This window comes from Leopardus geoffroyi, chromosome B1, assembly GCF_018350155.1.
Source record: "Leopardus geoffroyi isolate Oge1 chromosome B1, O.geoffroyi_Oge1_pat1.0, whole genome shotgun sequence".
In the NCBI taxonomy this organism is placed as follows: domain Eukaryota; kingdom Metazoa; phylum Chordata; class Mammalia; order Carnivora; family Felidae; genus Leopardus; species Leopardus geoffroyi.
The window spans coordinates 68,631,952-68,657,102 of record NC_059327.1 but is presented as its reverse complement, the minus strand read 5'-3'; the positions used below and the strand labels follow the sequence as shown (position 1 = coordinate 68,657,102).

Genomic DNA, 25,151 nt, shown 5'->3' with positions numbered 1-25,151 from the left:
GCTTACTGGTCAGGGACTTAACTATCCATCTTTCAAGCTCAGGACTTGGCATACCCCTTGGTGCAGAATTGGAGCTAATAAATATTTAATGACTTGATCTTTCTTTCCTGAGAGTTTGAGATACAGGGGGAAAAGTAATTAAATTCTTCCATATTAATAACAAGTTGAATAAGAGCTTGAAAAGGAGAAATAATTTTTGGTTCAGTTTCTGTAACACGTAAGTCCTCCTTTTTTATAGCAACATGTCCTTTGTGGGACAAAGTTATTTTTATTGAGTATCAGGCAGTTGCCTCCCTGTGAGACATCACTTTGGTGTTAATATTTTAAACTGTCATTTGCATGGTGTTTTCATTGGCATTTAACAGAGAGTATAAATTTTTTCTCTGGGTTCCTGGGACACTTTGTCCTATTATGCAAATTTATTACTTTGAGATTTTTGATTATTGTCAGGAACAGTAATTTAAATTAATGACAGACCCAAGTTACAAAATTAAATTCAGTTCTAGTATCTAGGGCTAATTTTCTGACTGTTACTAAGTAGAGATTCTAGCCTTGACCCATTTTAATAGATAAGACCATTTTTTAATTGTAGAATGACTTATATGCTAATATATTAACTTAAGAGGTGGTGTTAGGAATACATTAAATATACTCCATTGAAATCTTACTCAACTTACTGATTACATATAAAACTCTAAGAAAAAGTAAGCTGTAATAAAATTTATTCTAAGTAAACTTGTTGTAGATTTTTAGCAAGAGACATTACTTAAATACATAGAGGAGTGTTTAACTTTCACTTCACTGTCTTCAGCTTTTCACCAGTACTTTATTTTTAATTTTGACATGTAACTTCTTCATGGAAGATGATGTGATTTCTGGAGTATCTGGAAGGCCCCTAATCCTTAGAATGATTCCCTTACCTTCTGATGATGCCTAAAGTGACAGAGACAGAGAGAGAGAGAAGTGTTAGGAAAACATATCAGTATTAGTTCTTGGTATTGAGTGGAACCTTAGATCATTGTCCCACAGACCTGTAGATGGGCCCTGGGAAGCTTCTGAGGGGCCTTTGCAGAGGCCCGGAGATCTAGCCTAGCTTGCACACTTAAGTTTTTATTAGAAAAAGGAGATTCACTACTAAAAAAATGTTGAAAATCCCTGATCTAGTTTGGACTCCTGAATAGAGGAAATAAACAAGAGTAGTTCAGTGAATTTCTCCATGTCAACAGAGACAGAGCCAGCAAGCTCAAAAACTTAATCCTCTGCATCAGGGTGAGCAAACTATTGCCCTTGGACCAAATTCAACCCATAGCCTGTTTTTCTGTGTAAAGTTTTATTGGAACACAGCCATGCTCATTCTTTACATATTGTCTGTGGCTGTTTTCATGTTATAGAGGCTGAGTCGAGTAGCTGACAGACACTATGTGGCCTGCAAAGCCTGAAGCATTTTACTGTCTGGCTCTTTACAGAAGAAGTTTGCCCTTTCCCTTAGACTTTCATCTATGTGAAAATGCAGATACTTTTGGAAGTGTGAGTGTGGGGTGATTATTCAGTACTGCTATCAGTTAAACCTCTGAGAAGTGGAAAGTTCCTTTTTAATATTTGATAGGGTGAGGAGTGGACCAAACTTTGCTATGAGAGTGTAGTTTATAATTTTGAGGGGCTCTTTCTATTAATATAGCAATATCATCAGCAAAATTTTGTCTTTATTTCTAATTAGATGCCTTAGATTTAAGTGTGTGTGTTTTGTCTGTTGAGTATTAGATAACCACAGAGTTCTTTAGGAGTTGTTTATAATGTAGTTCTGAGCAGATTCAATTAAATGATTAGGTTTCCTGGATGGTCTGCTCTACAGCTTAGAGAACTTCAGAATGAAGAAGATGGGCTAGAAATATATATTGATTTGGTCAGAACATTAAGTCACCTGACCGTTATTTTTCTTTCTCATTTAGTATTATTTTAACTCAGCATTTGTTTATCTGTACAGTGATTTTTAGGAAATGTCAGTAAATTGCTTGAACTCTTTAGTGATTACAGTTATGGATGTTACAGTTACTATTCCATAGTCTATTATTAGTCTATTTTTTTAAAATTTTTGTTTAAAAATTTTTTTAATGTTTTTATTTATTTTTGAGAGAGAGATCGAGAGAGAGAGAGGGAGAGAGAGAACAAGTGGGAGGAAGGCAGAGAGAAAGGGAGACACAGAATCTGAGGCAGGATCCAGGCTCTGAGCTGTCAGCACACCCCAATGTGGGGCTTGAACCCACAGACTGTGAGATCATGACCTGAGTTGTAGTCAGATGCTTAACTGACTGAACCACCCAGATGCCCCTATTATTAGTCAATTTGTAAAATGAAAAACTTCAGGAACTTTTTGAAGAGTCACCCCCCCATATTGTAAATTATTTTTCTTGGCACATGTCATATATTTTTAATTCTTGTTTATTTCAAGGTAAGATGACTTTATGGAAGTTTTGTTTTTTGTTTAACAGAAAACAAATTTTTTACCATAGAAATAAATGCTGTACTATTAATGAATGAAGTTGATGGAAATGAAGGAAATGAAATGAAACATTGATTTTCAGTTCTATTAATCCATGAGCTTTGTGTTCTATTTCTTAAACACCTTTGTAAATAAATAAATTATGTTAGACCTTTATTTTGCCGACTATACCCGTAAAAACTTAGGAACCATTCCAGTTGAGTACTTAGAAAGTTAACTGCTTGAGAGGTAAATTTACTCACTGATTCTTAGCAAGGTTATTTTCTGTTTGTGATGGAACATTTAATTACATGTTTCACTTTTGTTATACTGAAAGTGTTAATTCCTTTATATTTTGCATATACTGTATAAGAAATATCTTGCTGACTGCCTTAGTGGTTACAAAAATGTGTGTTTCGCTGCCTTCTGGTTGGCTTACAGGCTTGCAGGATTGAATCATGCTAGGTTAAGAATTTCTAGTGTGTTCCATATGCGGTGGGGAATCACTGGAGGCTTTTGAATCCAGGCAGTGAGTCAGGATAGTGCTTGAAGACAAACAATTCTGTAGTGTTAGGATGAATGAGAAAGTCATGGAGGACAGGAAAGGCATACCCTTCAACTAGACTGGTTGCACTTGATCAGACATTATGTGGGGATGGATCTCCATCAGTTTGGAGTGAAACAGACCAACTTGGGAGAGGATGAGGGACCAACAGTGGCTCAGGACTGTGCTCGAAATCAGTGACTGTATTTTTTGTGACTGTTCTGAATGATCAATTATGGTGTAAGAGCAAGATACATGACTGTTTTTGTATTTATATTAGGAGTATGTTAAGAGTAATGTCTTACTAACTTAGCACTGTGTGTTAACTATACTGAAATCAAAATCAAAACAAGACAAAACAACTACAAAAAAGGAGTAACGTCTTACAGTCCATTGACTGTAGACTGTGGGGATAAAGTAAATGAGGAAGTTTGATTTGTCAGGAAAGCTAAAGAGGAGTTTGAAGAGCGGTAGGGGCATGGAATATGGGTTCTTATTTATTTTATCTTTTGTGTGTGTGTGTGTGTGTGTGTGTGTGTGTGTGTGTGTGTGTGTAGCATTAAACACATTAAGTTTTTCTTTCCTGGATTGTCTCTTGGGCCCTCAGTGAGAACTTGCAACTGGTTTTAGGGCTCGCTCAAGGATTCAGTATGTCTTCTATACCTGCAAGCCTGTAATCATTTTGTTGAAGAGGTATCTTTATGCAGAGGAGTGAAGAGGAGGGACTCCCCCCACCCTAGTTTCACTATTATTTAAAACAGCAAAAACGAAGCTTACTTTGTCAGTCTCATATTTTTTTCTTCCTACGTATAGCCACACAAGGACTAGGACTTTTAATCATTCTAATAAAGTATCTCTTGGTGATCTTTACAAATGGACTCTGAAAGGAGAAAAGAATTTATATTCCATAATAGTATTATTAGCATAACTGTTTATAAAATATCTTAGAGACACTGGGTATAATATGTATTATTTTGTTTATCTGTTAGTGTTCACCCAATATGGTTTTTATGAGCCCTACAGTTTCACTCCTGGGAAGAATATATTTTTGTCTCAGTTTTGTCTAGGGGGTTTTGTCTAGGTTGTTTTCAGTTTTCCAGCCTAACTTTTTGGAAACTATGTCTGTGGCCTTTTTCTAGGTTTTCAAGAAATCTGGGGGTAGTTCTAATAAAATTTTCGTCCTGAATTTGTTGTTAAAAAGACAAAACAGGGGCGCCTGGGTGGCGCGGTCGGTTAAGCGTCCGACTTCAGCCAGGTCACGATCTCGCGGTCCGTGAGTTCGAGCCCCGCGTCGGGCTCTGGGCTGATGGCTCGGAGCCTGGAGCCTGTTTCCGATTCTGTGTCTCCCTCTCTCTCTGCCCCTCCCCCGTTCATGCTCTGTCTCTCTCTGTCCCAAAAATAAATAAACATTGAAAAAAAAAATTAAAAAAAAAAAAAAAAAAAGACAAAACAAAGTGAAATGATTGAATTCTTTAAGCCTGTCACATGTGTCAGGCCCTGTACCTGGCGCATGCTGTGTGCTCCATTAAGAAACTTTGTGTCCTACTCAAAGATACCCTAATTTACATTTAATTTGCAGCCAAGAATTGTTTTTATGGCTGTTTTATCTTATTTTATTTTTATTTACTTTTATTTTTTCTTATTTTAAATGGCTGTAGGCATATTATCTAAACCTTGAAATTGGTTTAGAGATACAACTGTTTACTTTTTAGTAAGTTGTTTACCTTTCTCTGTCTCTGCATCCAAACAGAAACTAGCATGGGTTTATGATCTTTCCTCTTTGTAGTGTGCTATGGCATTGTCTTTAGTAGCTGTTAACTTCTTGGCAACTACACAAATAATTTTTAAATAATTAGTTAATATAGCTTGTACATCTATGGTAATAAATTACATCAGTGTGTATAAAGAAAAGAGGCTATTCCTGTGGGATATGGGGGGTTATAAGTGAAATTACTTAGTTGAGAGTTTTTGCTCTAATCTGGTTTAGGAGGAAGATACCTCTCCAAGTTTGTAACAGTGTCTTACAGTGTTTAGTGAAACTTTGTCGAAAATGCTAATGAAACATTATTACAAAGTATAGAGTCTTAGAACGCCTCACTCCAAATAAAAATGTTTCCAGTGTTTATTCTCCTTCAGCTACTTTTCCTTAGAGGATAATCAATTATTAGCCCTTCAGATATTACCTCAGTTATTTTTGAAAACAATTAATGCAGTCTTCTGAAATGGTCAAAAACTAATTTAAAACTTCAAGCATATTATATGGTATTTTGTGCATTTCTACTTGTGATTTTTTTTTTTTTTAAAGGGAGTAGATGTCAAACCTATTGAATCGCTTTTCAAGAAAACAACACCTACTCTCAAATTGGTTGCAATAAAATACAAAATAGCGTGGAGAAAAGAGAAAAAAAAGTAGCATCTCCCATAACTCTTTGAAAGTTTGATGGAAAGCAGTCCATAATTCTCATCAAGTTAGATGAAATTTTTTAGGAAAAATAAGAAAGATCTTACCCATAAAATCTGGGCCTTAAAAGGTGGCCTTTTGTATAACTTACAGTTTTCTTTGTGTATGAACAGGCTAAATGACTTGCTGCAAAATGTCATTTACCCTATTTTTTGCCCATGGCTTAAAAAAAAAGTGCCTAATCCCTAAAAATATTTACACACTTACATGCCATGCTTCTTCTTCTTCCTTTCTACTTTTAGGCTAGGTCCTAATTTCCGTTTCTCTTCATTTTTACTTTTCTCAGTTGGTTATAAGATTAAAGGTACGAGAAGAGAAATGCTGTTTTGGACTATTTACTTAGGATAGTATTTTAGAGGAAAAAAACCCCTAAGGCCTCATTTCTCATCGTCAAGTAGAACCCATTCATGTGGATGGTAATTGTCAAGAATGATACTTGTAACCACAAAGAACAATAATCTTGCATTATCTTCTGGGTAAACTGCTCATATGTTTGAAGTAATTCTGTAAAAAGCGAACCGTGGAGTTTGGGAAAGAAAACATTAGTTTATTTTCCTTTACAGTTCTTCTTTCCATTCCAACTGCCATCCTTCTCAGGCCTTATCAGTGGTGTACAAGTAAACCTTTTGATTTCCTCCCTTTTTACCCATGTTAATAGCTCTTCACTTAATGCTACTCTCCTACACACATCTATTATGGCCACTTAAGGACTAATTCAAAGTTTTTCCTCCTTCTTGAAGCTTTTTCTGGTCACTTGGGCAAGAGGCTGAATTTTTCTTTATGGGATTTTTAATGTTTTTAGCTTGTGCATTTCTTTAAGGCATTTATCTTCTGGTAATTCATAATTATTAGCTGTACACATTTTTTTTTTTTAATGTTTATTTATGTTGAGAGAGAGCAGGGGAGGGGCAGAGAGAGAGAGGGAGACCGAAGATCTGAAGCAGACTGTCCTGACAGCAGAGAGCCCAATGCAGGCTCTGAGAACCACACGATCATGACCGGAGCTGAAGTCTGACCCTTAACTGACTGAACCACCCAGCCCTAGCTGTACACACCTTATCTCCTCTTTAAAAAAAAAAAATTTTTTTTAACATTTATTTATTTTTGAGAGACAGAGAGAGAGAGAGAGAACGCCAATAAGGGGCAGAGAGAGAGGGAGACCCAGAATCTGAAGCAGGCTCTAGGCTCTGAGTTGTCAGCCAGAGCCTGATGCAGGGCTCGAACCCACAAACCATGAGGTGAGATCGTGACCTGAGCCGAAGTCTAGCATTCCACCGACTGAGCCACCCAGGCAACCCTTATCTCCTTTTTTAAACTGCAAAATTCCTTAAAGGTGAAATCTTATTGATGTTTGTGTTTCCATGGTGTTTTGTAAGACCTTAGCGTTTCATAAATACTTTAATATATGAAGTGTGTGTCAGACATTCTCCTAATAATTCTGTGAGTAGTACTGATGGGGCACAACCCAATCTGGTACAATTTTAAAATTTAGCTCTTAGAAAATGATTTTTATTTCGTTGTAACATAATTCAGGTTTTTGATTATCTTAAGACTGTGCCCAGGGGAGCCTGGGTGGCGCAGTCGGTTAAGCGTCCGACTTCAGCCAGGTCACGATCTCGCGGTCCGTGAGTTCGAGCCCCGCGTCGGGCTCTGGGCTGATGGCTCAGAGCCTGGAGCCTGTCTCCGATTCTGTGTCTCCCTCTCTCTCTGCCCCTCCCCTGTTCATGATCTGTCTCTCTCTGTCCCAAAAATAAATAAACGTTGAAAAAAAAAAAAAAAAAAAAGACTGTGCCCAAATGATTCTTAGAATTGCCTGGTTAGGTGATAGTGCTTCAAATTTTACTTAGTCACCATGACGTGTCAGGCACAGAAGCAAGTCAAATGTAAAACCTGAATTCTAGGCATGACATTATGAATTCCTAAGTCCTGGACTTCAGTTTGTTGCCTTGGATTATATTTGGGTATGTATCCATTTACTTTCACTGGATTCCGAACTTTGTTTTATACATTTACCTTTTAACCTTCCTTAAGTTAGAGCAACACTATTTTACATTACTTATTCAGTCTCTTTAAGACCCAATAAGAAAAAAAAAAGAGAATATAAAAATAATAATGAGAGTAGTAGTATTATTATTATTACTTGGCATTGATGTCACTCTAATGATGCCCCTCATTTTGGGGTAATTCTAAAAAAATTTTTTTTTTTCAACGTTTATTTATTTTTGGGACAGAGAGAGACAGAGCATGAACGGGGGAGGGGCAGAGAGAGAGGGAGACACAGAATCGGAAACAGGCTCCAGGCTCTGAGCCATCAGCCCAGAGCCCGACGCGGGGCTCGAACTCGCGGACCACGAGATCGTGACCTGGCTGAAGTCGGACGCTTAACCGACTGCGCCACCCAGGCGCCCCATGGGGTAATTCTAATGAGGAAGAGTAGCTGGGAAAGAAGGATGGGTGTTACCCTAATCTCTGATTCTGTGTGTGACCTTGGTAACTTTCATTTGACCTTAGTTTCCTGGGATGTAAAATAGGATACACTGTCTGCCTAGCCTATTATTCAGGGTGGTTGTAAAGCTTAAATGAGTATAATATATGAGAAAGTACTTCATAAGTGGAAAAGTCTATGCTATGTAAGGCATTACTATCGCTGACAGAGCAAAAGTATTAGTGCCAGTAGAAATTGTGAGCCATTTATAAAGATAATAGACTAAGATCCTTTTAATATTTGGCTAGCAGCATTTATAGAAATATAACTCTTTTTGGTGTGTGTAAGGTAATAAAACCATGTTTTCAAATTATTTCTTTATTTGGTTGTCCAGGTTAATGCTTCTCCAGATCATTTTAGAGTTTTGTAAAGAGCTTTTCTTTGTTAAAGTATTTTCGGGCTTCAAAGAACTATTACATAAAAACTCATCTACACCAATGTACCTCAAATAGTTTTGATCGTTTTGAATAAACAAGCTGAACACAAAATTCTTCACTTTCAAGAGTGCTCGAAAGTGGCAAAGTCTTTCCATGTGTGTAACATGTGCATATGTTCTATTCTAAGGGTGTTTATCAGAATATAATTTTTGGAGTAAATTTTTGTAATTACATGTTATGAATGGATACAATTTTCTTTTCTTTTTTGATTAGTGAAATCTGTCATCATTTTGTATTTAAATTTGAATGCTGTTTGAACTTAGTCATATAGCCAGAAACTTGCATAATAGGGAGAAGAATGTGGAATAGAGATCTCATGACGGTCTTTGAGGCATTTGAAGAGGAATTTGAATTACTTTCAAAATATAAACATTCAGATTCAAAGATACAACAGTAAATGGATATATTCCTGTATCTTTAAGTAGCAGTTGCTTTTAAAATGTAGCCCTTTTGAAAGTGCCCTATTAGCTGTTTCAGTTGCCTGTCAGTGTAATAAGATATAAATACCTTGGGTTGTGTTGTTTGCTCTTCATTTTATATGTGGGGAGAACATAACTCAGAACTGCTGAGAAAAGATATAGAAAAGTAATTGGTATTTATTAAGTGTCAGTGATGTGCTAGAAAGTCAACTAGGTGTTCTCTAAATTTTTTTAGTTTTTTAAAAAACATCAACCCAATTAAGCCGGAGGTGCTGGCTTCAGTTTACCAGTGAGGAAACTTGAGATTCAAACAGGTTAAGTAATTTGCTTAAGGACACAGAACTGTCTGATTTCAAAGTCCATATTGTTTTTATACTTTACCGTAAGTAAAGTATGGTAATACTGGATGTAACTGTCTGTATTATTGTAATAAGGACTTTTCCAAGACGCAGTTCTGATTTGCTTAGGATTTATTTTTTTATTCACAGTGCTTCAGTAGATTACTTACACTTTAGAGATGGGCTTCAGCTATTAAAATTTTATTTTTTAAAACAATTGAAGATACTAGAGGTATCTTATAACATTTAATATTTATTGGTTGTTAATTTTGTTAGCAGACACTGTGTTAAGGATGTAAGTAAATTTCCTCTGACTGTCCTCTGACTTGATGTCCTTCTTCTGACTGTTTGCAATTGGTTTTTGGTTCTTAGCTTGTTTGGTTGTTGTTGTCATTTTTTAAATAGTCAAGTGTTGGAGATTTTTGCCAGTTAAAGAGAAATGTTAGTGATAAGTCTAGTTAAGAGTTCTTTGGTTTTTGGAATAGGCTAACTGGAGGCCTTTCAAGTTTGTTCTGTATTGGGGAAAGTAACCAAGGTCTAATCAGCAGAAACACAACCAGACATCTGCTGGTTTGTCAGAATCACAGAATTGGCATGCCTTTCTATTTCCATTGCTTATGAAGTTTCAACATGGAATTACTTTAATATTTAGCCTTTTTGTGTAGGAACATAGCTGGGAGGCTCCGTTGTCAGTGCTGTAAAAAAAAGCCAGGGGAAATGTTTGGGAGATTGCTACCAGGGACCAGATTTGAATGGGTTTTAGTCTTTGACGCTTAACAGTTTGTGGGGTAAAACATTCCTGGCACTTCTGCTTTCCTAACTGTGGCCGTGAGGAGGGTCTTAGGTTGTAAGTGAACTTGCTGTGTGGCCACACTGATCAGAGAAAGGCTAATTGGACTATAATTTGACCAGAAGTGAGAAACAGTTATTCAAATATGCTGAAAATTCATTCGTAAGACTCTATCTTGCACAGGTATACTTTAAGTTATCTGAAGTTATCTAGGACTGTACTTCACAATTTCAACTACAAAAGGAAGGACAGACTGCTGGATTGGGAATGTGAAATTTCCAGGATTCTTAAGTGCTTCTGAAATCCTAAAATAATTCCTCCAGATGTTCTAAGTTGTGTTGAGTGTGTATCTGTGTTTAAATGATGTTTTTGAGTCATTCATTTTCCCAGGACACGTGTCACTGTGTCTGTGGCAGGAAGTCCTATTTGTTTCTCATTGGCTCTCATAAGACATGGAAAATATCCCTACTTTAGGGATTGAAGAGTGCAACACTCCAGGACAGAAAGGTAGAGGGTTTTCAAAGGTGTAACAAGTTCTTGACTTTTTTTTAAATCTGAGTTTTCTCATTTACTCCTCTTTTTAAAAAAATATACTTTTCCCTTCCAAAACATTTTCTGTTCTTTCTTATACTCCTTATTTTCTTCTATTTTTGTGGGACACTGGAGTCAAAAAGAAAGGTTAAGTACATAGTCTCCTATGTGGATTGCTCATTATCTTCTGGTAATTGAAAGTTAACTTGGATTTTAATTGCACATGATAATGTTTTCTGTCTCTGGAATGTTTTTAGTGTTCCAAAAGTGTTTATAATTTGTACTTAAACTATATATTTTTAAAATCAGTGTTTTCAATATTATTTAGGTTTTTTTTTTTTTTTTTTTTTTTTTTTTTGCGTGGCTCATATATCAAAAAGTATAAGATGGTATACAGTGGAGAGTCTTACTTCCTCTTCCTAATTCCCAATGATTTAATGATAGTGGGTGATTTTAGTTGGTTATTTATTCTTCCAAAGATTTTTCTTAAACCATATTCAGACCCATGTAAAATGTATTCCCCTGCTCCTAAATTATATCTATACATCTGCCCCTTGCTTATTTAAATAAAAATATAACTTGGGGATCTTTCTAGAACAGTACATGAAGAGCTCTCTTGTGTGTGCATGCCTATGTATGTGTGTTTAACTATTTCAGGCTATTCACCGTGCTACAAAGAATATCCCTTACATATGTGATCTGGTGTATTTCTGCTGGGCCAAAGGGTGGTTGCATTTCTAATTTTGATAGTTTTTCTAGTAGCAGTTTACAGTACCTACCAGCATTGTATTAGGAATTAATTTTTTTTTTTTTTTTTTAATTTTTTTTTTTCAACGTTTATTTATTTTTGGGACAGAGAGAGACAGAGCATGAACGGGGGAGGGGCAGAGAGAGAGGGAGACACAGAATCAGAAACAGGCTCCAGGCTCTGAGCCATCAGCCCAGAGCCCGACGCGGGGCTCGAACTCACGGACCGCGAGATCGTGACCTGGCTGAAGTCGGACGCTCAACCGACTGCGCCACCCAGGCGCCCCAGGAATTAATTTTTTTTTAATGTCTATTCATTTTTGAGAGAGAGAGAGAGACAGAGCGTGAGCAGGGCAGGGGCAGAGAGAAAGGGAGACACAGAACTCAAAGCAGGCTCCAGTCTGTGAGCTGTCAGCACAGAGCCTGATGTGCACCTTGCACCCACAAACCATGAGATCATGATGCCAGCCAAAGTTGGACACCCAACCAACTGAGCCACCTAGTCATCCCGGAATTAAAATTTTTAAAAAACGTTTTTATTTATTTTTGAGAGAGAGGGAGAGAGAAAGAGCACAAGGGGGGGGGGGGGGCAGGCAGAGACAGAGGGAGACACAGAATCTGAAGCAGGCTCCAGGCTTCAGCACAGAGCCTGATGTGGGGCTCGAACTCACCAACTGCAAGATCATGACCTGAGCCAAAGACAGACGCTTAACCAACTGAGCCATCCAGGCACCCCTATGTTAAGAATTAAAAAAAAACAAAACAAAACAAACAAGTGGCAACTAAGTTGGATGCAACTTTTTCAAAAGTCAGATATAATTAATCCATAGTAAGATTTAACCTTTTTAAGTGTAAAATTCCATGAATTTTGACATGTGTACAGTCATACCACCACCACCACTGCTATAAAAATACATTCTCATCTTCCTGAAAAGTTTCATTGTCCCTTTTTGTAGTCAGTCTCCTCTGACTAGCCCTGTGTCCAGCAATTATTCATCTGGTTTCTATTCCTATATAGTTTTTCTTTTTTCAGAATGCCGTATGCGTGGAATCATACAGTATATAATCTTTTTGTATGGCTTTTTTTTTCCAGTAAGTATAATGCTTTTGAGATTCAGCCATGCTGTGGTATATATCGTATGCCACATATCATGGTTTTTTTCTTTTCATTGCTGAGAAGTATTTTATTGTATGGATGTACTAATATTTGTCCATCCCCCAACTGATGGGTATTTGAGTTGCTTCCGGTTTTTGGCAATTATGAATAAAGCTACTATAAACATTTGTGTATAAGTATTTATGTGGACATATATTTAGGTTTTTCTTGACAAATACCTAAGTGTGGGATTGTTGGGATATATGGTAAGTGAAGGTTTAACTTTATGAGAAATTGACAAACTATTTTCCCAAGCAGCTGTCTCATGTTGCATTTCTATCAACAATGTATGAAAGTTTCAGTGTCTGCATCCTAGTCAGCACTTGGATTTGTTGGGTTTATTTATTAAGCCATCTAATAGGATTGCAATGGTGTCTACCTACTTTTTTTTTTTTTTTTAATAGCTTTATTGAGATAAAATTCACATAGAATTTGCATAGAAACTCACCCATTTAAACTATGCAGGCAGTGGTTTTTAGTATATTTTCAGATAGGTGCAGCTTTCATCACAGTCAGTTTTATTTTTTATTTATTTTTGTTTTTTAAAATGTTTATTTATTTTGAGAGAGAGAGACAGAAAGGGAAAGAGAGAGTCCCAAGGCAGGCCCTGTGCTGTCAGTGTAGAGCCAAATGTGGGGCTCAAACTCACGAACCATGAGATCATGACCTGAGTGGAAATCGAGTCAGTTGCTTAACTGACTGAGCCACCCAGGTGCCCCCATCACAGTCTGTTTAGAACACAGTCATCACTTCAGAAAGAAACTCCCTGCACTTTTTAGCTGTCACCCCCTGTCCTCTCCTTTCCCAACCCTCATCCTAAGCAACATTGAATCTTTCTGTCTCTCTAGATTTTCCCATTCCAGATATTTCATGTGAATGTAATAATATGTGTGTTTTAATGACTGGTTTCTTTTATTTGGCATGACGTTTTCAAGGTTTATCTATGTTGTAGTATGTATCAGTATTTCTTTCATTCTTTTCTGTGGCCAAATAATATTTCATTATGTGGATGTGACACATTTTGTTAATCCATTCATTAGTTGATGGACATTTGTTTGGGTTGTTTCTACCTTGAATAGTGCCACTGTAAACATTCATGTGCAAGTTTGTATTTCCTTGATGATTAATGATGAGAATCTTTTCTTATATTTATTTGCCATCCATATATGTTTGGCGAAGGTCTTTGTGAATATTTTGCTTTCACCTTTAACATTTTATTTTGAAATGATTTTAGATTTATATAAAAGTTTGCAAAATAGTAGAGAGTTCCCAAGTACACCTGTCAGGTTGTTTTGCTGTTAGTACTTTACAGAACCATGATATATTTGTCAAAACTAAGAAATTACTATGAGAACAATACTATTTATTGAACTATAGACTTTATTTGCATTTTACCAGTTTTTCCACAAATGTCTTTTTTCTGTTTAGGATCCAATTGAGGATACCACATTGCACTTAGCATTTTGAAATATTAGATATTTTTCCTTGAGTTGTGAGAGCTCTTTATATATTCTGGATACAAGTCCTTTGTCAGATGAATGCCACTTGTAACTTTGCAAAATTGTATTCAATAAAATAATTTTTATTTGTAGCAGAATCATTACTCATTCTGTGTTTTAGCTAAATGCAAATACGTATATTTTTAAATGCAGATTACATTTATATAACACTAGAGGTCTGTAGTTTCTCCACTTATATAACAAATGAGTATGTTCTAAAAATTGTGAAAAATTATATTTTCTCTAGATTTCACCATAGTTTTGTGGGTATGTTCTCAACAGAATATTTTCTTCTTGCTGAAATATTCCCTGTGTGATATGATTAATTTTTCTGACAAACGTACACATAGGGAAAGACCCTTTACAAACATGAAGATGTGGTTGCACAGAAAGCCTCTAAGGGTCAGGGGGCTTAGGAACCTTTTGCATGAGGCAGATGATTTTTGTTTTTATTTTTTCCTTTCCTTTTTATTTATTTTCTTAAAGCTTTATTTATTTATTTTGAGAGAGACTGAAACAGTGTGAGTTGGGGAGGTGCAGAGAGACGGAGAGAGAGAATCCCAAGCAGGTTTCACACTGTCACCACAGAGCCTGTTGTGGGGCTCGAACTCACGAACTGTGAGATCATGACCTGAGCCCAAACAAATAACTGGATGCTTAGTCGACTGTGCCACCCAGGTGCCCCTTTATTTTTTCCTTTTTGCTTTTAAAAAACACTTTTTTAAATGTTTATTTATTTTTGAGAGAGAGAGAGAGAGAGAGCGAGCAGGGAAGGGGCAGAGAGAGAGGGAGACACAGAGTCTGAAGCAGGCTCCAGGCTGTGAGCTGTCAACACAGAGCCTGATATGGGGCTCGAACTCAGGAACTGTGAGATCATCATGACCTGAGCCGAAGTTGGATGCTTAACCAACTGAGCCACCCAGGCGCCCCTATTTTTTCCTTTTATAGTGAATCTCACTACAGAAATATTTGTACCTTAGATATCAGTAAACATTCACTACTCCTGTGTATCCTTGTAATAGAAATTAAATAATTCAAGTGTTTATCAGGGTTCTATGGTGTGCCACTCAGTTTTAGACATTGAGGATACAGCTGTGAACAACAACAAAGCCCTTGCTTGCTAGGTGGAGCTTACATTCAGTGAGGGGAGGCACACAAAGAAGGAAATGTATAGCATCACATGTTGATAAGTATTATAGAAAAACATTAAGCTAAGTAAGGTCACATTTGAAGTGGTATTGGAAGAAGGACTGAATGAAGCTATAGAACCAGCTTAGTGGTAAACAGAAAACATCAAAGCCTTCAGGTGGGATCTTGTTTTGTCATGGTGAGGAATGGAACCTTCAGGGTTGAAGCAGTTAGTGGCAAATGAAAGGTACTGACATCAGAAGATTAGCAGGGGAGGCCTGATTGTGTAGGGATTTTGGCATTTATTCTGAGCACGTTGGGGAATAGGAACCAGTGGAGGGATTTGCGTAGCAGTATGGTAAGGTCAATTCTGGGTTGAGACTAGTCAGCAGAGGGGAAGAGGGTAGAAACAGGGACACCAGTCAATGAGGCCAGTGTAGTCAGCTGTGATAGCAGGTGGTGGAAGGGAGAAATGGTCACATGTTGGGTACATTATGAAAGTAGAGCAGATAAGATATATTAGAATTGGGTGTGAAAGCAAGAGGACTCAAGGATGACTTTATGGTTTCTGAAAGGATGGGGATGATATTTATTGGGGAAGAGGACTTGGGAAGATTAGGTTTGACTGAAGAGGGATGGGCTAGGCTGGTGGTGATAGTAACCAGGAGTTCAGTTTTAGAACAAGTGGAGCCTGGGATACTTAGTTATGATCCAAGGAATTGTTTTCAGGCAAGTAGTTTGGAGTCTGCTGGGCTGGAGATTTAAGGCTACAATGGCTTGTGTGTTTTTGTTTAATTTAGAGCACACAGGGGAGATGACTATAGGAATCCAAGGCTTCAGTGGTTTTTAACTCACATCTGAAATCTCTCTATCGTTGGAAGCTCTTAGTGATGTGAGTGCCTAGCATAGTGCTTGATAGGAGATTTAATCAATATTTGATGAATGGACTTGAAATTCAAGTCTCAATACTGTTTTGTCTAATGATATATTTTATTCTAATAGTTTCTGGTATTTGAAATACATTGTACTTTCTTTCAATAATACATACATATATATATATATATATATATATATATATATATATATATTTTGTTTTTGTTTTTATTTTTGAGACAGAGAGAGACAGAGCATGAACGGGGGAGGGTCAGAGAGAGGGAGACACAGAATCTGAAACAGGCTCCAGGCTCTGAGCTGTCAGCACAGAGCCCGACGCGGGGCTCGAACTCACGGACCGCGAGATCATGACCTGAGCCGAAGTCGGATGCTTAACCGACTGAGCCACCCAGGCGCCCCTGTACTTTCTTTCAAATGAACTTTAATAAAATGTAACTTTATTAAGTCATGATAAGTTGCCCTTCTTAAGCAATAGTTTCTGGAAGTATGTGGATGTTAAGAAGTAATATGTAGATGTTAAAAAGGAGAACATGCATCTGAGTGGCAGTTCCCTCATACCTTTGCCCCTCATTATCATCAAAAGTGCCATCTTTGTTCCTAGATCAAAGGTAAGATAGACTGAGTGGCTTAAACAATAGGAATTTATTTTCTCACAGTTCTGGAGGCTAGATGTTCAAGATCCAGTTTCTGACTGCTTTGGTTTCTGGTGATGGTTGCTCTCTTGCTGTGTTCTCACATAGACTTTTCCTCTCTTCAGAGAAAGAGGGCCCTCCTGTCTCATTCATTCAAAAGGACACCAGTCCCATTGGACTAAGGCCCTACCCTAAAGGTCTCATCTAACTGTAATCACCTCCTAAGGGCCCCATCTTCAGTTGTCACAATGGGGGTTAGAACCTCACCATTTGAATTTGGTGGGAGTGAGGGAGGGAACACAGTTACCATGGTAGCCTGTTTAAATACGGGGTTATTTTGCAATTTTCCTTTTGTTTGGAAAAACATATTTTGTTTTAGGTGTTGGTACCTGAGGCATCTTTCTAGGAATGAGAGTGACTTTGTGAAAAATGCAAAAATAATGCAAAGATTTAAGTTTACTGGGAAGGGCAGTTTAAATTTCTGGGATGCTTACCTTGTAGAATATTAAATTCATGCAACTCATTAGCTATAAGCACAAAGAATAATAGTGATACTTTAAAAATGTTTTTTTATCCTGATGGAATTGATTTTAGCGAATTAAATTATTCAGTTGTAATTAACATTCAACTAATGTACTAGGGTTCTTAAATTCTTTTTATAAGTAGGGAAGATGTGCCCACATACAGATTTAATTGCATTATTAATTTGCTTAGCATTTTCGTGGTGTAATTGACTTTTGCACAGACTGAATTGCTAATTAGTGGATCCTTAATGAATATGGCTTAATTTTACCACATAATGTGGCCTGCTACATCAACACAAGCTTTCTCTAGGGAGGTATTGCCATAAGAGGTATCCCCATAGATATTTTACATTGATATCTGTTTCATCCCACCCTGACCCTGCTGAAAGGACCAGTAATCTGATATAGATGGAGATAAACACACACATCCATATACAAATGGGTCTACATACCCAAAATATCTAACTACTATAGAGTATTCTCTTCTTTTTGGTAAAATGTATGAAAGTATAGAGCTCATATTTTCATGTCCATTTTATCCAGCTAAAGCTACAAAGCCTGTGATACCAATAGTTTTGTTAGAGTTTTCAGTGACGCATTGAATAAAATTTTATCTTTTCAGCTTTTGAAATTTAGGCAGTATGGGGAGGAAACAAGAATAAATTCATACCTTAGGATGCAGGCCAAACCTTGTCAGAATTCCATGCTGTTAAAATCTCATTGAGTTTAATAAACAGACTCTAATACACCAATAAAGGTAGGTGGTTCACTGCCCTTGTGGTCAGTTAGTTAACTTCATATTTGGGAAGCAGAAGGATTCATATAAAGGAATAAAATATGTCTTCAGAGAAAATATTTTCCTCCTATTTTTATTTTTTCTTTTTTTTTAATGATAAAGACAAAGGGATTTTGACTTTATATTTTGAGTTTGGTAGATTGAAAAGATTAGGAAATGCACTGTAATAATCTTATCCCATCTTTATCATCTTTATTTGCTACTTCACTGGAGCATTAAAAACTGTTGTCTGAGACCACTTGAACCAAAAGTAACAGGACCAGGATATGAATCATGTAGTTCTAATTTAGAGTTAGTCCACACACATTGAATGGATACCCAGCATAACTACTGCTCGAAGGGAGTTTCCAGACAATAATGAGTTGAAATTGGTAGGATAGAAGAATACTGTAAAATTTCCATGAAATAGAGCCTCAAGCAATTTGGTACATTTTCAGTGAATGGGTGAATGTAACATAAATTATAACAGTGTAAACTTCTAGGAGCTGCATACTTGCCCCCTTGAGGTACTTTGTCACTTGCCAACTATTTTTTTTTTTTTTTTTAACACATTTATGTGTGTGTGTGGCACTGTGCTAGTAGGTGCATTGAGATATTCAGATGAGTAAGAGTGCAGGCAACTCACAGTTCAGGGAGGCAATACTCATTGGAGAAGAATTCATACAATTGTGGAAGTGATGAGGTGGTATGAAAAAGAACGAAAGGAAATTTAATGCTCAGGTGTCAAATGACAGACACCATAACTGTTTCTGTTGAAAGGATTGTTGGTTCCTCTGTAGCCTCTTCTATACACTTTCCTCAATGTCATTCGAAAGTATAATTCTATAATACTTAGGGCTTTGAGAAGAGCATCTTACACAGTGTAAAACACATATTTGGAGCATAGAACAAGAAAAAATCCTAAGGCATTTTGAGCAACATTTCCTGTCATTATATATCCAAATCCCCAAAATATACAGAGTACTTTTAATTTTTTCTTTAAAGGCTATTATGGTAATTTAAAATCCAATAATACGAATATTGGAGGGATCTTAAGCTCCAAATTATTCTAAAGTTATCTTTTTTCATGTAAGTTTTGTTAAAGAGATTTTCCTTTGTTTAGTGTTAATGGACCATGAACAAAGTGGACAGGTTTTTGCCAGTCACAAACAATGTTATATCCTGTTGATTAAATAGAAAATACCTAAGTAAATGTGCTAAAAATGGATTCCTTCAAGTTTTTAGTTTTGTCACACCGTGGGGTGGAGTCTTTAAGCAGGAAGACTGAAGTCCAGTAAACAGGAAATGCGTGCTAAGAGACAGATTAAAAAAATTTTTTTTAAATTCTTGAAAGCGAGAGTGAGCGAACATAAGTGGTGGAGGGGCAGAGAGAGAGGGAGAGAGAATCCCCAGCAGGCTCTGCACTGTCAGTGCGGAGCCTGACACGGGGCTCGAACTCACAAACTGGAAGATCATGACCCAAGTGGAAGTCAAGATTCAGAAGCTTAACTAACTGAGCCATCCAGGCACCCTAAGAGACAGAAAGGGAAATAGAAGCCCATGCTCTGAGAATTTTAGTGGAATATTCCATCATTATGAGTACCTTTTTAAGAATGTGCAGTGTTATGGAGTGCCACATTGTCTTTTTTCTCATTGCTTTAATACTATGGATGACAAATGATCTCTACTGGGATTGCAGGTTGCAGATTTAAGTTCTGCAATTTAATTCAGTTGTATTTTCACAGGCTAATGCCTTGTGTTTAACCTCTGTGTTTTCAATACTTTATACTGAAAGGTACTTTTTCACTTGGGTGGTAGGTATAATTTAGAATGGTTAGTAGAATTTCATATTCTTTAGTATAGCCACATGTTTTTATATTTACATATTTATATGTATTCAAGAAAGTTGGGAAAATGCTAGTTATTATATTTAAAAAGCACTCTCCCCTCCTGGAACTCCCAGCAGATAAAGAGGAAACCAACCTGAACTTACTTTTCTCTTCCAAAGCAGTTATTTTTGGAAGGCATATATTAATTCCGGTGATACTACAATTTCTTAAAAATATTTTTGGGATGTTTCTTCTGTAATTGCCAAATATTAGGTTTGGGCGGTGACAGCTGTAAGTGTTAAAAATATCAGAGAATTCAGGATTTGCTGTGGGCTGGGAAAATGGAGACCTGGATAAGCAATGTAGTGTTGTGGAAGGCTCTTCTAATTATGGGGGCTCAGTATGGGAAAAGGGTCTCAGTGATAATTCCCTAGTAGGCAAAGTAGGAAACAAAATCAAGAGTGGCACGTTATTTAAGCAGACGGAGGCTGAGAGGGAGAGTATTTAACATTCATAATGCCAATTTAATGTCTAATGGAAGATCTTAAAGGCCGTGATGATGAATATGTTTTGTGCGTCAAATTTTTTTCTAGAAATTTTTTTATTTTTTAAATTTTAGACAGAGCTTGAGCGGGAGAGGGGCAGAGGGAGAGTGAGAGAGAATCTCAAGCAGGCTCCACATTCAGCACAGAGCCTGATGTCGGCCTCTATCCCACGACCCTGGGACCATGACCTGAGATGAAATCAAGAGTTGGATACTCAACCGAGTCACCCAGGTGCCCCTAGAAATACGTTTTTTAATTAAAAAAATGCAAACAGTCTAAAACATCATCTAAAACAACATAAGTAAAAGTAAGTCTCTCTTGTATACCACCATCCCAAAGTCTCTAATAAGTTTTTATATACTGAGAAAAATGTTTTGTGATCCTACAGCACACACACCCACACTCGCACGCACGCAAGTGTAATCATTCTATACATATAATTCTTGCCTTTTCTTTTACACAGAATGCCTGTGAGATGATCCCGAGGTCAGCCATGTTCTGTACAGAGGTTGTACAGTGTTCTCCTGGCTGCATCGTGATTTATCTCAGCAGCCCCCAAGGGTGGACATTTAGGATTTTTTTAGATTCCATGTCCCCCCTGGCAAATAATGTTGTGGTGAATATCTTTGTACATGTGTGTATATGTGTTTGTGGAACAGATACATAGATTAGATATCTGGTAGTAGAGTTACCAAGTCTAAGTATATTGCCAAATGGCTCATTGAAAAAACTGCATCAGTTTGTATTTCCACCAACAGTGTGTAAAACCTATGCCAACAATGGATTTTCATTAAACTTTTCTAATTTTGCCAATCTGAGAAGTGAAGAATTATATCACAGTGTTCAGATAAGATTTTTTGATTCTAAGTGAGGTTAAATATATTTTCATATGTTTACTGGGTAATGTTGAAGGCAGTTTTAACCAGTTTACCTGTATACCAATAAGAAATGCTTCGTTTTAAGTGGAGACCGCCCAACAAACCATGGAATCCTGAAAGCCTAGCTCCTCTATAACACAGGAGAAATGCTCATCTCATTGTATTACTGTTGGTTGGGGGCATGGAAGACATAAAGAATTCCCTGTACCTTCTGAGTATGTATGACCAAACATCTTTTCCATGTTGTATACATCTAAGATGATAGGTTTAACAGTTTTATTCTTTTTAGCAAAGAACATTATAAAGAGCAGTTGAAAAAAAATGACTTAATTTGGATATTTATTTTTCTTTTTTGATTTTGAAAGCAAGAAGAGTTCCTTAATGCCACTAAGAATGTTAAAAATCATGGTAATAGCTTGTTTTATTCTTTTTTCCTTTTTGTTACAATTAAAAGGTAATGGATTTATAGCTTTGGCAAATGAGGAACATTTTTTTCTAATGTATAATGAATCCAGATTGATTTCTGACAAAACCAATAAGCAATTTATTTGCAATATTTGAAAGTAAATTATAGGATGGAAAAATCCTACTGGCACGTTGGCAAGTGGATGGGACCAGATGATCAGATATTTCATTTCTACATCTACATTTCATGAGTCAGTTTCACACAACAGCTGCTATGGAGGAAGGGTGGATTTGCTGGAATACTTCATGGTTTATTAAAAAGAAAAGAAAAAAAAAAAAACCCAAATCCCACCAACCCAAACCCATGCAAAAATAATACAAAGTGCATTTGGGCATGAAAGGGTAAACTGAGTAAGTTATTGCTAATAAATAAGATTGCTGAAAACATATAGTTCTAAAAAGAGCCCTTATTTTTTGGTTTCCAGTTTTTCAAATAACGGAAAGCAATGGCTAATTTAAAAAGTAATAACTAATAGCAAACATTTACTGAATAGTTTCTGTGTGAAACATTTTACTGTGTTATGTAAAGAACATATCCCATTTTTCAGAAGAGGCTTTGGAAGTGCTGTGACTTGTCAGGGCTGATATAGGTGTTAAATGGTAGAGCTGATGTTGGAATCCAGGGACCCTGTTCTGGAACTTGTGCTGTTAAGCACTGTGTAAGATTGGGTTTAAGTCGTTAAGAAGAACAAATGTCATTTGTAAGATTGGGCCTATATTATTAAAATAAATACCTGCTGATTTTAAAGTACTAAAAAATTTTCCTTGAGCACTTTTCAAGGATTAAGAATATTTTTTTCGTATAATAAATACCAATTTCCTTTAATTTTGTTGATGAAAAATGTTGGTGTTTGTGCTACTCTTGACTCAGATCTTAATTCTCCCTTGTTTGGGTCCCAGGAATTATGTGAAAACTTAATGGAAACACATAAAAGTGAGACACATAAAAATTATACGTTTGAAATGTTTTATTTTCTCCATCTTATGGTATACTCACGGGGAATGTATTTTTTGGTACAAAATATTCCACTGGGCCCAGAACTAGTTGATTAGTAAAAGGAGGATTTGTAAAAATCATGTGATATTTTACATTGACTGAGGGCTTGGATCAAATTTTGTAAATTTTGTACAGCTGCAAGGATATATTACATACAGTACTCTGGGTAACATCTTCATCAAATGTTCCATAGTTGCTTATTTGATGAAGCAAATATTGATATTTGATGAAGGGTGAGTTGTTTGGAGTAAGTATTCCCCGCTTTTTTTTTAAAGTTTATTTATTTATTTTGAGAGAGAGACAGAGAGAGCTAGAGAGTGTGAGCGGGGGAAGGGCAGAGAGAGGGAGAGACAGAATCCCAAGCAGGCTCTGCGCTGTCAGCTCAGAGTCCTAATGTGGCTCAAACTCAGGAGCCATGAGATCCTGACCTGAGCGGAGATCAAGAGTGGATGTTTAACCACCAGAGCCACCCAGGCACCCTGCTGGCTTTTTTGTTTATGTTTTGTTTTCTGGAGTTTATTTGGACGGGCAGGGTGCTTTTGGGGGGCAGAGTTTTCTCTGACTGAACAAATACCTCCCTTTTTCACAGACCATGTTGTTGCCGTGGAGACCTTTAGATTCTATAAATGCAGCCTCTAATAACAGACAGGAAGATGACATTGGGTTGAGTGTGGGTGCCGTGAGAATGGAGTGCAGTCCAGATGTGTAGAGTCTGTTTGTTCACAGAAGTCATTTTGCAGTAGCCAGAAGCCCATTGGTCTTTTTGCAATCTCCCTTTTGCTTGTTCTTTTTTCCTGTGTGTGTGTGTGTGTGTGTGTGTGTGTGTGTGTGTGTGTGTGTGTGTGTGTGTCTGACATAGAAATAATGGAACAGTATAGAGGAAAAACCCTTTTTTCCTTCTCTAGTCTCATACACTTACCTTTCAGGAGAAGACCAACTGTTGTCAGGAATTTGGTGAGTGTCCTTGCGATGTTTTTATTCTTTTACTGCATATGTGTCATTTTTTACTCATATGTGTTCTGTGTTTCTGAAGTTATCTTACTACTACCATGCTTCCTATATCATTATGCAACTTGCTTTTTTCTCGCGCATATTTCTTGAGTTCTCTTCGTGTTGATATATGTCTGATTAATTTATTTTAGCTGGTGTATTGTATCACAGTTAACCTTGTCCTTTCGTTTTGGATGTTTAGAGTGTTTTCCCATTGTACTTCTTTGTAACTCCTCAGTTCTGTTTTTCCCTATTCTTTCCATGTTGTGGAGTAGAGGATTCCATTTAATTTTGATTTGGCTAAGGCTAGATCATAAGCTATCCTTAATCTGTTCTGCCGTTTTTCCCCCCACCAAGCTCTGTTTATTTTATTATTTAAAAAAATTGTTTTAGGTATCCTCCAGTCATTCCTTCTCTTCACATCTTCAACCTGGCAAAATTGAGCTGTGATATGTATTACCCAGGTACTTGTAGCCTGGCCAAGTTCCAGGATGTCTTTGATTATCTCCTCAAGTTATGCATTTTTCAGAAGAGTAAATAACAGCATTCCTATTGTAAGAAACTGTTTGTAACATTTTTGGGCCTCGGATATTTAGAGAAAGCAAAACAAAAGCAAAAATACTTTTGATCAAATTCTGTTGATGATTTTGCTTGCTAAACAACTTGGATTCTTTTAACTCTTATTTTTAATTTCCTGATTACCATGATAGTATTCAGAAGGTACCGTTTAGGACTCAGTGGTTGCTCAATACAGTTATCAAAATATAGGCTATATGTATAGATCACTGCTACCCAGTAGAAATATAATGCACACCACACATATAATTTAAAATTTTCTAGTAGCCACATCAAAAAATGTAAAACTGAACATTGCAATACAGTTTATTTAACCAGTATATTCCAAAATATTGTCATTTCAACATGTAAGCTATGTAAATAGTAAATATTGAGTTATTTTACTTTCTTCTTTTCATAGCAGGTCTTCAAAATCTAGTGTGTATTTTACACTTACACAGCATCTCCACTAGGACCAGCAAACTTGCAAGCATTTCATAGTCACATGTGGCTAGTGGCTACCATATTGGATAGTGCAGGTACAGAACAGACAATTTTTAGAAGTACCAGTTACCGAGGAAGATACACAGATGGCAAATAAACATATGAAAATATGCTCCACATGAAACGTCATCAGAGTAAAGCAAATTAAAACAAGACACCACTACTCACCTGTTAGACTGGCCCATATCTATAACTGACAATACAAAATGCTGGCAAGGATTTGGAACAGTATGAACTCTCATTGCTGGTGGTAATGCAAAATGGCACAGCCTATTTGGAAGATGATTTGGCACTTTCTTTCTTTCTTTCTTTCTTTTTTTCCTTTCTTTCCTTCTTAACATTTATTTATTTTTGAAAGACAGAGACAGAGCACGAGCAGAAGAGTGGCAGAGAGAAAGAGGGAGACACAGAATTTGAAGCAGGCTCCAGTCTGTGAGCTGTCAGTACAGAGCCCGATGCAGGGCTTGAACCCATGAACCGTGAGATAATGACTTGAGCTGAAGTCAGATGGTTAGCTGACTGAGCCACCTAGGGTCCCTGTTTTGGCGG

At 36.8% G+C, this 25,151-nt stretch overlaps 1 protein-coding gene across 12 annotated transcripts in view; it reads left to right on the top strand.

The window, feature by feature from the left end:
* The window catches only part of RAPGEF2 (Rap guanine nucleotide exchange factor 2), a 249,298-nt gene that overhangs the window by 14,863 nt on the left and 209,284 nt on the right, over positions 1-25,151 (top strand). For 7 of the 12 annotated variants that reach the window (XM_045464261.1, XM_045464195.1, XM_045464249.1 and 4 more), the window contains exon 1: positions 23,403-23,507. The exons of the other annotated variants lie outside the window; for them this stretch is intronic. In XM_045464261.1, coding sequence (XP_045320217.1) covers positions 23,418-23,507 — 90 coding nt within the window. In that variant the 5' untranslated portion in view covers positions 23,403-23,417. Of the gene's footprint in view, positions 1-23,402; positions 23,508-25,151 lie in introns of those variants that run through there. 12 annotated transcript variants of the gene reach the window in all.